This window comes from Carettochelys insculpta, chromosome 18 (genome assembly GCF_033958435.1).
Source record: "Carettochelys insculpta isolate YL-2023 chromosome 18, ASM3395843v1, whole genome shotgun sequence".
In the NCBI taxonomy this organism is placed as follows: domain Eukaryota; kingdom Metazoa; phylum Chordata; order Testudines; family Carettochelyidae; genus Carettochelys; species Carettochelys insculpta.
Window position 1 is genome coordinate 29,617,785 of NC_134154.1, and position 17,770 is coordinate 29,635,554.

Consider the following 17,770-nt stretch of genomic DNA (forward strand, 5'->3'; position numbering starts at 1 on the left):
TCGCCGGAGCCCCTAGCTGATCTTGACATGAACCGGTCCTTGTGTATCTGTTTTGTTTAACATGGAGAGGAAACCACCTGTACTAGAGAGATAAGATGTTCTCTAAGCTGGGGCGGGGAGACTCTTTAACCTTTTTAGATTATTGGCTTACTGTGCTCATTCATGGTGCTGCTAGAACCAATCCAGGCGTGAGTGACACCCCTGTCCTAGTCCCCCCGCCCCGCCCATCAATAATCTATATAACCAATTGTAATCCATTGTCTGGCAGTGCTCCACTGAGTCCTGATGGGTGAAGTGGCACTCCGCCAGCGCTGTGGGTAATAAACCCTCCTGCTTGCTCCATACACAGTGTCCAGACTTTGTTCCAATGAGAGAAGTTACGAGTCAAGTGAATTAAAGCTACGTCACGTTCATCAGCAAGCAGCCCCATCTGCTGGGGAGATACAAGGACTCCAGGCCCAAAAGAGACTTGGAAGTAATTTAGCAGCTCCAGCCCCCTGACTGCACTCCTAGGACTGCAGGCGTTTGTAGACAGAGCATCTGTTTGATAATGTGAAGCTTCAGTGTGCAACGATGAGATAGCAACTGGGATGAGGAGATGTGTTTGAACCCAGGGCACAAAAGGAGACAAGTTCTCTGGTCCGAGGGGACAGCCAAAGAAAACCAAGACAGAGGTTTGATCTTCAGCATTTATTTGAAGGCCCCTGCCTCTCATTCTCCCAGGATAAGGCTCAGGTGTTCCACAAATCACTATTTAAGGCAACTTCTGTCTCTGAAACAAACATTTTAAAAAGATATACATCAGTCACCTGTAACTTGTATCATTTGGAGCAATTGTCCCAGAAGAAACCATTCCCCAATCAGGAGAAAACTCCAAATCCTACATGATTTCAATGAGGCTTAGCAAAATCACTGCCTGCTTAATTTCTTGAAAATTTCTCTCATGATTTTGGAAGTTTGAGTCGCTCTGGGCAATCAAGCTGTTAAGGTGGTTAAACACTGCCCTTTTCAGAACACCAGGCAGCTTCAGTAACTGCTGCAATTGGAATATAAACTCATGGCAGTGTCTAAATATACAGGCACGCCAAAATCTTTTAAGACACACACTTATCTAAAACAGAGGCCAAGCTGCAGAACAGGAGCACTTGAGTACTGTCAGTTGTACCTCATTTCCCTAGAAATGCTTTAAAGAGATCCATTAAAACTTTTTACTTATTGCTTGCTGGTTGGTAAACAGGTGTGGGAAGTTTTACAAAGATGTGAGACACAATCGTTACTTTATTTCTGTACCTATAGAAAAAGATTTTAAAACGGGCTATTCCCTGCATATCCAGGCCAGGAATCAAAGTCACATGATGAGAGGGAGCAGCCCCAGTGCTCACAGTGATTTCGGGGTCTCACATGAGGATTAAAGTACTGTGCACGTTCTACTCGGCGGTAGTAGGAGTCCTGTAAGGGTTAAGCTTTGTAGTTAAGTTCTGCATTCATTTTTGTGTACATATCATAAATTGCATCCAGTACAGGAGTGATTTTCCCTAGGAACTGGTGGATCTTCTCCAGAGTTTGCTCCTCGTTCACCTCTTTTCCTTTCTCGAGAGCCTTCAGCAAATCCGACTTGTACGGAAGAGCATAGATCGATCCCTACGAGAGGGGGGAAGAACTTGTAGTGACACGGGGGTAGGCAGGACACCTGGCTTGCTGCAGAGTTCACACTGGCTTCTTTACAAGCTGATAAAACAAGCCCCTTTTGGGCTGAATGCACCCTAGCCGCTACCGGGACTCAGCGCCTCCAAGCGCCAGGCCCCTCGAGTCTTACGTACGAAACAGTTTCCCTCCAAGTTGCCTAAGCCACCAAGGAAATCCCCAGTGCAGAAGGTTAAGTCAGCACCACCATCCCCTTCTGAGACACCAACCTTTGAACTCAGCCTGTTCAGCCTACCACCACCTTCCCGTCTTGCCCAGGCTCCTGTTAGGACCAAGCACCCACACCGAGCAGGACATGCCTAGAGCTGCACCAGCATCTCAAGTGAGCTCCCTGAATCACAGCTGAGAGAAGCATGTAGCAACCCCACTGCCTATCCAGAACTGGGCATCTCCTTGGAATCGGGGGTGGTTGGGGTAACCAACTGGTCAGGATTTCCAGGACAACTAGTGACAGGCGCCAGCAGAGTCGCTCAACAGGATGGGTTTTTAAGAGTGCAGGAGCTCTGCAGGCTGAGAACTCGGGTTCCTTTGCAATGTCTCAGCGGGCTCCCAAATTCTGAGCCCCCTTGGAAAAGCATGGACCCTCCCCCAAGCCTGGGAGAAGCAGCTCAGAGCCTCGGGTCCTGCATTCTTCATGCAGGAGAGATGGAAGGTACTTGCAGAATGCCTCTCACTGCAGCAAAGCCGTGCTACTGGGACGATACCTGTGCGCATCCACCCCCACCCGTTCCTGGGCAGCCCAGCACTCACTGAAAAGACCTTCTGCAGCATCCAGCCATGGTACTTCTTCAGGGCTATTTCATAGGCTTTCAGTGCATTGACGCGAATGTGGTTGGGGTTGCTGTCATCCCTCTCGCCATCGGAAATACTCTGCAGGAGAACCTGAATGAACTTCAAGCCTCTGAGTGGAGCAGAGACAGAACAGCCACGTGAGGTTTGTGTGGACACAGCTGTCGATCAGGAGTTTCACTGCTCCACCATCCCCACTCTCCTGAAGGCAAACAGCATCTGACCGCACCCAGCTCCCCTTGCTATCAAATGGAAGGGGCACGTCTTCCCTGTGTCTTCCCTGTGTCAAGCTCACCCGGCAGCTGCCCTGAGGAACAGTGTGCCAGGCTCTCGGGGTCTAGCCACGAATGATGGTTCTTATTACTTCCTCCCTTCCCTTGCACTGAAGCTCTTTTCTAATCAGCTGCTCCTAAGACAACCAGCATTTGCCAGCCTGGCAGCTCCCTGCACGCGTCGGCCATGCCTCCAAAGGGGCTGCAGCAGGCTCCGCTCGCTGGATGGCCAACCGCATATTCCAGGAGGCCTTGCACCAGGGCTTTCATATGGGCATCCCCAGAGCTTACTGTTCCAGCCCCTTGGGCATCAGGAGCCCGCAGGTCTAGGCCATCCCCGGCTCTTTCCAATCTCTTCCCCAAACAACCCATGAGCATGCCCGTAGCGGGAGCTGGTGTGCAGGGATCCTAGCTTCAGCCACTCAAGGGTGCAGCTTAGGGCCTGGCAGTCTGGACCGCAGGCACTGAGAGGGGCATAGGCTGGCCCAGGGCTCCACTGTTACCCTTGAAGGGAGGGTCAATCCCATCGGGGTGCTGGGCTTCAGGTAGGCTGGGGCACCAGGACCAGGGGCTTTAGCCTTGCAGGGAAACACTGGGGGCCCAGGACTTCAGCCAGAGGGCCTGCAGCCCTCTGAAACCAACTCCCAGCTGGGAGCCACCCTGCTAGAACACTCATTACAGATGGAAGCTGGCAGCACCAGGGGGCAGACACCCAGGGGTGGGGGGTGTTAGCTGGGCCCGAACTGAGATCAATGACTCATTGTCTGGAGCAGAACCAGCGCTGGGCACGTGCGTCTAGATGTACACCCGCAGCGAAAAGCCGCCAAAGCCACCGCTCACCTTTTCAGCCACATGAGCGCTAGCGTTGCTCCGGCTTTCGGCCAGTCTGCCCCGTACATTTCCTTCTCCGCTTCCAAGATGTTCCTGAGCGTTTTGAACTTGTTGGGGTTCGATTCGTAAACCGCTCGGATCTTCTGCAAGGGAGAGGGAAGAATTTGGCGCTGTGCCTCGAAGCCGGCTACAGCCTTAAAGGAGCATGCCACAATTAAAATGCCTAGCGTGATAAGCTCTGAACTCTGACCTTTCACAGGCACATCAACAGAGCAGGAGGGAGGAAAACAGCCTGTTTATCCCAGTTCAGGGTTTTGTACATGGCTGGGGTGGTATCTACACAGGTTAAACAGGGCATTCCGCAATGGGTTAGCTGGAAACCCAGATCCACACACCCACTAGCTCCTTCAGGAAGAGGCTCCCACGCTAGGGCTGCAAGGTTACTAAGAATATCCCCAGTATCTGCTAGAGACACTTGTTCGGCATTTTAACACAAACTTTAGTCCTGGTCTTCATTGCTCTGGGCACTGGGTGGGGGATTTCCAAGCAGCAGCCAGGCCATACAGAGCTAAACATGGGGAAAAGACAACCCACGTGCACAGCAAGGGTCAACCTTGAACCTATGCAGATGGATAGGGGAGCGGAGACAAGGTAGGAAGCAACAAGCCACCCTGGACCGAACGCTCCTTTGTTTGAGGACACGCAGACCCCTCCGCCATCTCCAGGTCAGCTCCCCATTCTGGACAACAGCTTTTCAGGGGAGAAATTCCCCACACCCAAGTCCCCCCAACGCAGCACAGCACGTCAGCTCTGAGCGATCGTAGCTTTGGGTGGGGCAGTTCAGTGACTTAGTCCAAGTGCCGCCAGAACACAGCTTGAAGAATCTGGGCTTAGACACCCCTTCCTACCTTGATGTTTCCCGCTAGGTCGGCTTTGACTGGGGAATACACTATTGGCGTCCCAAGGCAATCTAGAAAACACAACACACAAAAGAGGGCTTGTGTCAGGAAAGCAACAGAAAGAGCCAATTTAGGTCACAGACCAGAACCCTGAATCAGGGTTTCCAACTGGGTCAAGCCACAGACAGCAAATCTGGAACGTTTCACAGGTACAAAAGAGCCAGGCTGAAAAGGCACCGCGCCTAGAAAGAGCTGAGCGAGCAGGGGGGTATCCAGCACAGAAACCAGGGGCAAAAACAACGCCAACAGCCCTCCTGCATCTGTCTTCACAGCATTGAGGACAAGCGAATTCATCTTCAGAGCCTACCAGTCGAGACCACCAAATGGAGACACCTGCTCAAGGCAGCCAGCTTGGAAATGCTGCATCACACCACTTCAGACACGGGGTGTGGAACCTGGCCAGATCTGGCCCGCTGCCTGCCTGGATCCAGTCCCCGAGGCTCAGGGCTCCCCTCTCCAGTATCTGGGAGTGGGGAAAGGGGCACAGAGCCACATGCATCCCCAGGGTGCTGCACAGGAAAGCTGTACTCCTGTCACCTGGACCCTGCACCCCCAAAACTCCACACCCACAGCCTGCGCCTGCACCCACCTCCCACCCAGACACCCCACTCCACGCCCACTTCTTCCAGAGCCTAGAGGGGACCCCAGACACACTAGGTCTGCCCACCCCAGGCTCTGGGGCTGATGTGTGAGGGAATGAGGGCAGCGGGGTTTTCTTGTTTCACGCAGGGACCTCTTTTTTTTTTTTTTATACTGCTTCTCACTCCTGTGGCCCAACCCAAAGAGAGATTCCCCATCCCTCCTTCCGTCTCCCCTTCGCCCTGCCTCTTGTCAGCGATTCAGCTAGTTTAACCGCATTCTTTGGCTGAGCAGTCTGACTTCCCAGCCCCCACTTGATGGCTCTGTCCTCCCTGCTCAGGAGGAGGAATGTCTGCATGGCCAGTCTTGAGGGAAGGACACTGGGAAAACAATGGACCTCAATTTTCCCACCAGGTCAACCAGAGGTGAGGGGCTAGTGCTGCCCCCACCCATCCTACCTGGCCAGAGAATGAAATGCCAGGTCTGCCCTGTGCCCTTCCCCGGCACAGCTCAGGCCTTAGTTACACCGCAAGAGAAGGGGTCCCAGTTTTTCGTTTAACAACGGATTCTAATTACTTCCTCCCTTAGCTCATTTCTAATAGAGGGCCTCAGTGAAGGGCAGCACCGCCTGCTGGTAGTTCTGCTTCTTTGAAGGTGCAATGTTCCCGTGGCCAATCCTCGGGAGAAATCCTGGCCCCTATTTTCATGGGGCTGGCAACAATATTCAGATCCGACAGTGCTGCTCCGAGATACGCACCCTTTATCTCTGGGTCACTGGCAGGGTTCCCGCTAGTTTTTTCCCACCCGTGGGCAGAATAAGTTTTGTTATGTGCATCAAGGCACATGGGGATGTGCACCACCAGTAGAACACACTGCAGGGCACAGGGGATGCTCTGCAAATCAGCTGGGCTGCATCTGAAGCTCTCCTGTGCTTGCAGGGAACACTGGTCGCAGGCCTGAATCTGGACAGGTTGAAACTGGCCAGGACTGCCATCCCACACTCCCCGCTGGGACTTCTCTGCATGGGGCACATCTCATGCAAGGCAGAAACCCAGCTCCATGGCCAGCCCCTCGCCAGCAGTCTCAGAGGGTTTTGAGATCCTGCTCACAGCGCTACCACCACACCAGGGCAGACACACACGGAGAGCGGGTGCGAGGGAATGAAAGGAAGACGGAGCCAGGCCAGCACTACCGCTGCCCGTGCAGGTCACTCAGACGCCTGAAGCCCTAGTCCACCGTGCTTTAGCAGATCCCCATATTTACCTGCAGAAGTGGGAAAGGATCCTGGCACCTTTCCCCTAAGCAAAGAGTTACACTGGAGCACAGGACACAGCAGAGCACAAGGGGTCAGAGCCCTCAGGCAGCAAAGCAGTGCGCTACCCCCAGCACTTCACGCCATCTTATTACTTTACCCAACTGGAAGGGAGTTTGTTACTGGGCCGTGACTTACGGAGCTGAGACGCTGGGTGCCAGTAAGAGCAATGCATCTCATTAAGAGAGACAGTGAGTATTTTATGGTGGCTGGCAATCAAAGCAGCCATTCTACGGCTTTCTACTTCACCGTGGCAGGAGGACGTTTGTCACGCAAGTCTCCCACAATAGCAGACATTATGAGGAGCAGAACCCCCCCCAGGCAGCTCCTGGAACAGAACAGCTATTGTCCACCCATGCAATGAGATGGGCGTGACCCAAGAACCACGTGCCCTGACATCAGGCCACAGAAAGGCAGCAGAATCAGTACACTGGGTCTGCCACTGAAGAGCATCAGCCAGGAAACGCAACTGGGGCAATACACGCAGCACGCCCGCAGCTCAGTGGCAGGGGCAGCACGAGAGCGTGTAATCCCCATTGGCACTGCACCAAGGGCACGTCTCATGACACCCCCCAGCCCTTCCCCATGGCTGGGAGTGTCTAGCAGGCTACAGAAATCCTATCAGCCAGCAGCCTGGGACCACTAGGCCCAGCCACTCCAGGCAAATGAACAGGGTAGTTATTTCTGCTGGACAAGCTCCTGAACCCCCTTTCCCCAGCTGGCCAAACCCTCAGCTCGCTGATGGGAGAGAGGGGCTGACCTCTGCCGTACGTTACTAAAGCATCTGAATGCCCCAGAGCAGGGGCAGCAACCAAAATAGCAAGAGCAGCCACTTTTTTCCAAATTTGGTGGGGGGGGGGGGGGGGGGAAACACACCCTCAATTCAAGAGCTGCAATGCCTGTGAATACAAGATGGCCCCTGATAAATAATGTCAAACCGGACATTTTGTAACCCCTATGCTAAGAACAGGGCACACCCACACAATGGCTGTGAAGCGATACTTGTTCACTGCAGGACGTTCAAACTGTCACCCGTTCCATTTCCTCACACTTCACGTGTGCGTTGGTACCACTGTCCTCCTGACTTTCACTACCACTACTACTAAACCCCTGTACTCCATGTGGAGCACAGGTCATCTACAAATCTCTGCCACTTCACTCTGTCTGGGGACAACACTAATTGGCTCCAGGAGTACCTCAGTTTTTGTCCTTCAATCTCAGTAGATCTTCACTACGTTGTCTGCAGTCTTCCTCTTTTGCGTTTTCCTTGAGCGTTCCATGGGAGAGCTTGACCGATTATGCTGGATGATGGTTTTCTGAGAGTGCGGCCTAGCCGTCCCCACTTTCTTCTCTTGATTTCAATGTTGATTGGTTCTTGTCCTACTCTGTTCCAAAGCTCCTCATTTGTGACAAAGTCTTGCCATTGAATGTGAAGGATGTACCTCAGGCACTTGTTTATGAAGGTCCGTAGCTTGTGATTTGAAGACTTTTTAGGTCTCACATCCATACAAGAGCACACTCATCACATTAGTGGTGAAGATCTGCAGTTTCATCTTCACAGATACTATTTATGAACTTCATATGGGACAGAGTCTTGAATGCAGCTGTTGCTTTCCGTATCCTGCCACTGATATCCTTGTCTGTTCTTCCGTCTCTGGCCATAGTACTCCCCAAGCAGGTGACCTGCTCCACATCTTCTGGGTCATCCCCTCCCAGTCTGATGGTGATGTTGTTGGACTGGTTGATCCTCATTGTCTTGGTCTTTCCCTTGTTAAAGCTCAGTCCAGTCACTGAGGCAGTTTTGTCTAATATGTGTGAAAGGAAGATGAAATCCTCAGCAAAATCAATGCCCTCCAGCTGTTTGAAAAGTGTCCACTGAACGCCTCCTGGTCCTATTTTAATTAAGCCAGTTTTACTGCCCGTTGAATTTCAGTTCTCTCTCTTAAAATGGGCACGTTGCCCTTCACAGCAGCAAGGTCACAAGCTTCCTTTTTGAAATCAAGATATTAGCAACATGATCAAAACATAGGTACAGTATCGTATTCCACAATGCACTGCACGCATTAAAGCCGGGAGTTACCCAACCCTTGGCGACCACGCAGCGTTTGCTAGTTAGATAGTGTCTCGTTGCTGGGCTTTCAGACATTCACGGTTTAAAAAAAAAAAAAAAAAATCAGGGGGGTGTTTTTACTTTGCAATTACAGCATCAGGAGCCGCAAAGAAGTGCTGAAGAGCCACATGCAGTTACGGAGCCACAGACAGCAGACCTCTGCCACAGAGCATCTTCAGGGCACTAGCCACAAATAGAAGAGGTCGTGACTTCGGCTTTGGCCAGGCCACATTCAAGCTGAAAGAGGGATGCCCAGAAGGAGAGGACAGGTGGGGTGACATGCAGGACCCAGTGGAGGGAGGGAGGCCAGGAGCAGAGGCCTTCAGCATCAGCAGCTGGGCTGAGAGCAGTGAGCTCACCCAGAGGGTGCAGAGGGCAGATCCCCTCCAGGAGCAGGCGGCAGGTAGGAGAACCAGGAGGAAGACAGGAAGCTGAGGCCGGGGGGTGGGGGGGAAGAATGGGATGCCAGAAGGAACCTGAGTGTGGCAGGGATGGGCTGAGAAGGAACGCTGGCTTCCTGGCCACTGAAAAGCACAGATCCTGCCGCCCACCTAACCTGCCGCTTGCTACACCCCTTCTCTGGTTCCCCGCAGCCCTTCCCGCCTCAGAGAAAGGGTCCAGGGCTGCCCAGACAGGAGACCCCAGCAGAAAGCCAAGGTGAGATCCCCAGTCAACCAGCCAAAGCAGCAGCCCTTCTGGGTGGGGGCAGGGGGGCGTCGGTGAATCACTTGCCCCCCTCTTGACAGTGCCCACAGGTGCTCTTTCTTCCTCCAATATCTTAAACATTGTCAGCACACACAGAGCGCCCAACCCTGTTACACATAAGCCTCTTCTATGGTATTAACCCTTTGCCACCTAACTTTATCAACGCTTTAACTATTATACAAAATGGGAATCCCGTACTCGCTACTCGCATCACCCTTCACAACTAGTTTATAAGGGTCCGGTTCACTTATCCTCCATCCAGAGAAACAGTTATCAGGGTAAGATGAAGGACAGAAGCAAAACTCAGTGGCGAGGGGCAGCACATGCATGTGACAGGATCAGTCTCCTCCTTCCAGAAAAGCGCCCCACCAGACCTTTTGGGTTACAGTCTAGCCTTTCCAACGCGGCCACGCTTACGGGCCACAGACAGTAATCTTCCACTGCCCACTGCTTTGGGGATTTCCATCCCGAAGCACGACCCTGAGCTACTCTAAGTGCTTTGCTGAGCCAGAGGTTTCCAGATTTACTCAGCTCGCAGTGAACATCCATTAAGCTTTAAGAACAAGGTCAGCTTGTCACAGCTTCGATATGAAAAGACAACTCCCCAGTGATGTTCTGCCAAAAACTTGTGGGGGCAGGAGGCACCAGCTGCTTCTGGCTCCCAGGAGATCTAACAAGCCCCTGTTGCAGCAGCCCATCCAAGGACAAGCTTAGCACAAACCCTGCCCCACGAGCACAACTGCGCTGCCTTTCACATTCCTGTTTTTAATCAGACTGTTTCCTTAAGCTGCCCTCTGGCGTGATGCAAGGCAGACCGGGGCTTTCTACCCGCCTCACCCAGCAGCCTGGAGAAACTGGTGACCAAGGGATAACTGGGCCTCTTTCCTGCTTGCACACCAGACACTTGCTATACTCACAGTTTAACAGCGACCACCCCCGGTTTTGAAGCAGCCCAATGCCATTCATTGTAGCCAGATTTAAGAAAGAAAGAAAACAAAAAACCCACAGGATTTCTAAGGCTTGTCAGTTTTCACTTGAAATCCACATCCTACTTTGATCCGAATTAAGCTCTCAACTTAGACAGTGGATGGGGGCAGCGGTTATACAACATGAGCATTACAGGAGTTTGTGAAGCAGGCAGCTGCTAATGGCTTCACTTCTCCTTCTGCTGTGTGTTTATGAGTCCCGTTACTCTGGATACAGCTCCCTAACGCACCCGTGTCTGCTGGAAGCACGGTGGGATAAAGGCAGGATTTCTCAACAGGTGTTTTGAGGCCAGCCTCTCTTCCGGGGCTACTTGGCCATGCTTGAGGGCTGCTGGGTTTGAGATCGATGGCTCCTCTCATGCTGCCAAGCAGAAACCTTCTCCATCAAGCTGCCCTCCTGAGACAGCAATGTAACAAAGTCCTCCCCCAGCCTGACTTGAGGAAGACCACCACCAGCCTCTAGTGCCAGGCTGTCCAGCACTCTAGCCACATGTGGCTATTTGGCCCACGGAGTGTGACTAGTTGGCTTGAACCTAGCGATATTTTCAGAAGAATGCAGCTAGTTCTTCTACAGCAGTAGCCACTATCGTGCTATCTAGACAAGGAAAAAAGAAGCCACTACAGTGGCTACTGGTTCAGAACTGGTTGGACACCACAGCTCTAGTGTTCTGTAGGGACGGAAGCTATGAAGCACTATCAAAACGATTGCACCGATGACTGAGCCTCCAGAGACCCAGGAATGTGAGGAACAGAGTGGGACAAGGACAGCAGTCATGTGCTTAAGGCACCAGACTGGAGTCTGGTCTGGGCTCTATCCTTGGCGTGGCCCCAATTTTCCAGGGGACCTTGGATAAATCGTGATCTCATATTGTGGCTCAGCCTCCTCTTGAACGTGCTTGGGCTGGGCTGGGTCAGGCTGGGCAGGTCTTACAGTCCTGGTCTGACTCAAGGGAATCTGAACTGCACGCTGCAGCAGTTTTTCAACTTAGTAGTTCAGCCAGTTGGATGGGGTCTTTGCCAATTAACCTCCACCTGCAGGAGCTGCTGAGTGATGCAATCCCAGCAGTCACCGGATTACAGTACATGTGAGTCAGGCAGACCATGGGCGGGACGATCCTTTCGTAAGAAGCGTTGGTTCTTGTCTCCCAGCGCTCCCCCAGGCCAGGAGCAAAGATGGGTGTGTCGGCTGAAGACCTTACTTGGTACTTTGGGGAGGTTTTAGTGCAATATATTCCAAGCAGTCTGCTGTGACGCAGCTGGGGACTGGCGGAGAGCGACACTCCTGGTCAAGAGACCTGCCGATCCCTAGGGGAGCTCAGAATGAGCAGCACAGCTAGACGCCAACAGAGCTGTGAACTTGGCTCCAGCTACCAGACCTTAACCCTGTTTTCACCTCACACCTGTCATAGGCAAAATTCGTGGGGCTGCCAGAAGAGACAGACAGACAGACAGCTTGTCCCTGGCACACAGGGAAATCAGAGTCACCAAGACAAGCATGGAAACGGTGCCGCCCTTTTTACACCACCACTTTGCAACAGTTGCCTTCACACAGGCTGTCCTAGATGCACCCCTGCGTCAGGCTGCGTAGCACGTCAGCTTCCAGGGCTGCACGTGTGAGACAGTTTCCCACCCCCAGAAAGCAATTCTCCCTCCACCAAGGCTGCCCGTTTTACTCGGGGACAGGAGGGGGCCACGCTCGGTGACCACTCCTACCCATCGCTGGGCAATGGGTCCAGCGAGATGGGGAGCTCAGAGCAGCTTCTGTCTGGCGTTGTAGCCAGATGGTATCAGAGTAACTCTTCAGCAGCCCAGTGAAGGGTGACAAACCCCGCTGGGCTCTGTGGCTTCAGAAAGGTCGCACACACGGAGTCACAGCAGCATCCTTTTCAGAAGTAGCCCTTGAGGTTCTCCGATGGCTTTACCTAACCCACTGGCACCGGAAGGTCAGGAGGAGCTCAGCAGCGTACAGTGCTACAAGACAGCAGCAGGAGAGGCCCTGCAGAGGAATACAGCATGATGAAATGGACTGAGCACAGAACCAGAAGCCAGTAATGCCCCAGGCTCTCTCACTGGCTCAATTACACACATGCAAAAGGCACCTATCCCCAAAGTAACTGGGTTCCAGTCCAGCTCACTCCCCACCCCAACCGAGCCATCAACGACAACACCCACAAGTAAGCGCTGCTAGGACACCTAGCCTTCCTGTGGTGCTCTGCGTGTGTGTGTGGGGTGAGGGGGAGTAACATTCCTATCTGCTGTCACCTGTATTTTCCAACCCATTCAAGGAGAGTCATTCTACGCCTCCTACTCAGTAGTCATTCACCTCCCTGCCGGTCATTGCTTATCTGATTTGGCAGCATGGGCGTGATTCGGGTAAGTGTAAACGTAGGGTTGGAGTGTTGGATTCATGCAGGAGAGCACAACACAGCTTGGGGATATTTTCTCCTGATTAGAACAGCAATAGCAAATTCAAGTAGCCTCCGCAGCTCTCACAAGCAGTTGCAAACTGGGCAACTCACAGAGCCCACCTATTGTTTTGATGTGGGCTTGGAATCAGAGTTCTTGTTATTGATTCCATTCACTGACAACTACTGTCAGCCCCCTAGAGAGAGTCTCCATCAGAACACTGCGCTGCTGAAGTTTTTTTACGGGTACCACATACAAAGTGTCTGAAGGGGAGATGCCTCCTTAGTCACTCTGCATCGTACCAATGAGGAAGCAAACTGTCAATGCCATCCGCCTGGCAACAGGGCGGAGATGGAAGCAAGATTGTTATTTTCAGTTATGAAGCATGATCCCTATCCAAGAACTGGGCTGCTTCCGATATGCCATGTTCCACTTCCTCGTGCCAAATAATTTGCAGGAGATACAGCTCAGCAAAAACATACCTCAACCCTTAACTGGCAAATACTTGCATTAAAAACGTGTGTAAATTAAGGCCCAGACAAAACACACCTAAAGCAACACGTCACAACAGCAGCAGAAGCCAACCTTCCATTTTAGCCCTTGTGATTGTAAAGGTAACTCTAAATTTGAGCAGAAGGGAAGTAATGTTGCCCTACAGCTCTGAGGCCTCTGCCAAGACCCAGCAAGGTGAAGACAGCCTTGTCAGTTTTCTTGTTGTTAGTCAGAACACTCTGGGCAGCAATGAAACTAACAGACAATCAATCCAGTTTCCTTGCTGCTGCGGGAAAGAGCCATTAGCTCAGTGTTCCCCAAAGGATGGCTCCTGTGACCTCTTAAGGAGTCAGGGAAGGTGCAGATGTGTTGACTATCACTCCCTAGCCCCACACGTGCTCTGGAAGCACTCTCCTGCATCCTGCTGCACTAACGCTGGGCCAGGCAGAGCCGGCCTGTCCACAGGACGGCCACCTCAGACCTTGTGCTTTTGCCCCCCTCCCCACGGTGGCCACTCCAGCCATCCTGTGGTCAGGAGGAGGGGAGGATGATGAGAGGGAAAGGCGGCAGCAGCAGTCACCTCCTCTCGGCCCACCCCACACACTCACCATGCAGGCGGTGCAAGCAGCACCCTGCTCCACTCGGTCGCTCCCGCCTGACGGACCCACCTGCCATAAATGTATCTAGTTCTTTTCTGAACTCGTCAGATCCTGTTCTTCACAAACATTCTCTGGCGAGGAGTTCCACAGGTTGACTGTGCACTGGGTGAATAAATACCTCCTTTTGTTTCAAGCCTGCTGCCTATTAATTTCATTTGGTGACCCCCCAGTTCTTGTATTATGCGATCAAGTAAATAATGTTTCCTCGTTCTCCACACTAGACATGATTTTATGGACCGTGTTCCTATCTCCTCTTTCTTAAGCTGAAAAGTCTTGGTCATTCCAAGCCTCTAATCATTTGTTGCCCTTTCCTGAATTTTTCTCAATTCCAAAATTTTTTGAGATGAGGCGACCACATCAGTACACATATAGAAGCAATAAGATTCTCTATTTTATTCTCTGTCCCAGTCTTACCGATTCCTAACATTGTTTGCTTTTTTGACTGCTGCTGCACACTGAGTGGATGTTTTCAGAGAACCATCCACAGTCACTCCAAGCTCATTTAGTCCCCATCATTTTGTACGCACAGTTGGGATTACATTTTCCAATGTGCATTACTTATCGACATTAAAATTCATCTGGAAAAAGTTGGACAGTTTGTGCCAGGTCTCTCTCTCTCTCTCTCTCGTTTCCGGCTACCGCAATAAACATTAAGCCACTTCTGTTTTACCTGCAACCCTGTCCTGCAGGGTCAAGAAGCGAGATTTACTTTAAACTGTCCTGCTTAGTTCAGCCTGCAACCTGAGCAGCTCAGTGCTCGCTTAACAGCACAGTCTTGAGACCTGTCCCCTTCCCATCAGGGCTGAAGCACAGATTTCAGCCCTGAAAGAGGAACAATTCCTACATCACAGCCACCGAGCAAGACTGATTCAGAAACTCTGTGCTAACAACTGCATTCCTTTCACCATCAGCCCCATCACCAGGTCTCACTTGGAACAGAATGTCGATCTCAAGAACAGAACAATTCAAGTAGATTTTAATACCAGAATGGACCATTATGATCATCTAGTCCGATTTCTCATGTAATACAGGCCACAGAATTTCCACTCACATTCTGCACCAAACCTCGTGGCCTGCTTGTTATCTTGTCGGGGGTGAGCAAGTTGTGTTGATGGGCAAACACTGTATCCTCTCACCAACATGCTAGATTCCAGACAAGCAGATTCTATTTCTGGAAAGCTGTTTTCTAAGGCATAAGTTAGGCTGCCAGTTCTCTGAGGATCAGACAATGTCCTCCCACTTAAATCCATTTGAGGGGGAGGCACCAACCTCAGGTGAGGCAGAATAAGCGTGACGTAGTTTGCCCACACATCATCCAGATATTTAACGTCAGTGAGCGCGTTCTTGTATTGGACTGGCTCCATTTACAAGAAGACTATTGGTAGTGATAGATTTGAAGGGGCAAGGAAAGAAGGAGAACTCTCTTAACCCTAAATCTCCCTTTCCTTGAGGAGGGAATTGAAGTTACGGGAGGAGGCTACTGCTTCACAGATGCCTTTTCCTGGGGCAGGCGAGACTCACTTGTCCCATGGCTCTTCCAGCAACACTTTTCTGCATATCTGACCTATGCACCACATTTTCCTACAAATCTTGTGGACCAGGCGTAATTTGTAGTCTTCAATGCCATGTTCAAACCTCTTATCTTATTCCAATACAGATCATCGAGCTGAATTTTAGAAGAGCTAGAGTTCTGTTTAACAGTCCCTTTGCCACCTCATGCTCTACTAAGATCAGGGAGAAGTGCTAGAAAAGTTTGTAAACCCAAACCATGATGCCAGAGCATCATAACTTTACACCTGCCTGTGCCTTTTTTTTTTTTTTTTTTTAAGAACATAAAAACAAATGCCACCTCCCTTACTTTTAGCTCAAGAGCATGCTGGATTTGGGGCCAGAACAACCAAGCAGAGTTTTATATCCCAGGAAGTTAAAGTTTCTAACAGGAACCCTGGCAGACTGACCTATGCAGGACTTTTAGTGCAAGTCACATAAGAGCAGACCATCTTAGAGAAGAAACCGTGTTAGTCTGTGTCTTCACAAAACAAAACAAAAACAAAAAAGTAGTCCTGAAGCACCTTAGAGACTAACAGCATTAGATCTGGAGAAGTCTGTCTCACCTAATAAATAATATTGTTAGCCTTTAAGGTGCTACTGAACTAGCAGACAGGTTATTGCCATACACTTTGAACCGCTGTATGTGCTTATGAGCATTTGGCAGTTACAGAGCTGTGTAAATTCACACCACCAAACCCCTTTTCAGCAGCATCACCCTCCCAGTCAGCGACAAAGCCTGCTCCCAAGGGCTGTGCCATGTACTTTAAGCCAGGCAAGAGGCAGAGATCACATTAAGGGTGTGTGAACCTTTTCTATATTCCGCGGTCCCCCTCCTGCCATCAGTCAGTTAAAAACGCATTGCACAGTCATACCGTATACGCGGGCAAAGGCTGCTTGTAGCCTACTAGGTTTTCAAGGTGTTGACACTGTGATTAATTTTGCTCACACCCTCCTAGTGCCTTCCTGTCCAGGAATAAACTACACTGGTGTCAGCAGCTTAGACCAGTAAGCCTGCGTGCACGCCAGGCACTGCACACCTTTACCTGGAGTACAGCCACCCAAGGGCTCACCTATGCACAGGAGCTGCGGTGCTGTCATGACACCAGTTCCCCGAAGACAGTCCCTTCCTTCCCAGGCTGACCCGCAGGGCAGCACATGAAACACTGGAGCCAGGGCCCTGGCGAGCGCCAGAAACGCTGAACCCTCCCGCTCACAGCGGCTCCCCACGGGCGGGCGCCGCTGACCCTCACGCCCCCCTGGACCCGCCGTGCAGGGTCCGGCCCAAGCTCTCCCGCCCAGGCGGTCAGCACCGTGCGCCAGCCAGCACAGGCTGCCCCTCCCGAGACAGCCGGGCTCCGCAGGGGCGCGCCGCCAGCTGGCCCGGCCCGGCCCCGTCAGCGGGAAGCAGCACCCCGGCGTGCCCACACGCGCTGCTGGGGGCGCAGGGCTCGGCCGTGACGGGCACCGGGGGCGGCCGCACCTCTCAGCTCGCCGCACGGGCCGGACTCGTGTCCCGGGCAGCCTCGCGCCGGGGCCGACACCCGAGTGCTACTGGCCGGGGGGTGAACGAGCCGCCTCCAGCGCGGGGCGGGCTCGCCGGGTCCTCCCCCTCCCTGGTCTGGTCCGGCCCGGCCCGGCCCGGCCCGCCGCCGCACCTGCACCCGCACCCCGCACCCGCACCGAAGAAGGGCGGCAGATGCGCCACGGCGTCCAGGAACGGGCCGGTCTCGATCTCCCTGTCGGCCGGCACCACGCGGAACTCGTGCTCCAGCAGCAGCGCCATGGCCGGGCCGGGGGCCGCCCGCACCGCGAGCCGAGCCGGACCGGAGCTACCGCCGCCGCCCGGGCTCGCACTAAGCGTGGGGGTAGAACACCCGGCAAGAGCCTCTGAGGGGCGGAGCCCAGTCGCGGCCGGGCCTGCCCTGCCCAATCCCCGGGCTACTCGCGCCCCAGCCCGCCCAATCCCCGGCCGGCGCGCCCGGACCCGCCCATTGCGGAAGTGAGCGTGGGCTGAAGTCTGGCCCGGACCACCGCCCCTCCGCCGGCCCAGCGCGCCCCCTGGGGGTGAGAGGCAGCGCGGCAAGTGCCGCGCAGGGGACCGGCGCACTCGCGCCCCCTGGCGGCCGGCCCCGGGGGTGGGCCTGCAGTGTGGAGCCGGGGCTGTTACTTACCTCCGCATGGTTTGCAGCGGAGCAGGGCCCCAGGGAGGTCCCAGGGGGCAGGTCTGGGGGGTTTGACCCAGCACAGCGGGGCGAAAAGTGCAGCCCTAGATCAGAGCCCGGCAGGCGGGGCCCTCGCCATCAGCCCAGGTGGGCAGCAGCTGGGACGGCCACCAGGGCTCACTTCGTAATTGCCCTGTTCGCTCCCGCTGACGCACTGGCACTGGCCGGGCACAAGACACGCTACCGGGCGAGA

General features: G+C 53.1%; 1 protein-coding gene across 2 annotated transcripts; it reads right to left on the reverse strand.

Annotated features, from left to right (window-relative positions):
- Positions 1-675: 675 nt before the first annotated feature.
- GLTP (glycolipid transfer protein) lies at positions 676-17,223 on the reverse strand. Of its 2 annotated transcripts, XM_075012575.1 has the most exons (6): positions 17,036-17,223; positions 4,505-4,566; positions 3,606-3,739; positions 2,455-2,605; positions 1,579-1,641; positions 676-772 (listed from the first exon to the last, which is right to left on the reverse strand). In XM_075012575.1, the coding sequence occupies exons 1-6, from the start codon at positions 17,136-17,138 to the stop codon at positions 755-757; spliced, it is 531 nt and encodes a 176-aa protein (XP_074868676.1). In that variant the 5' UTR covers positions 17,139-17,223; the 3' UTR covers positions 676-754. The 2 variants fall into 2 exon arrangements, with proteins under 2 accessions (XP_074868676.1, XP_074868675.1); XM_075012574.1 differs by having other exon boundaries at positions 676-1,641.
- Between the last annotated feature and the right edge of the window lie 547 nt (positions 17,224-17,770).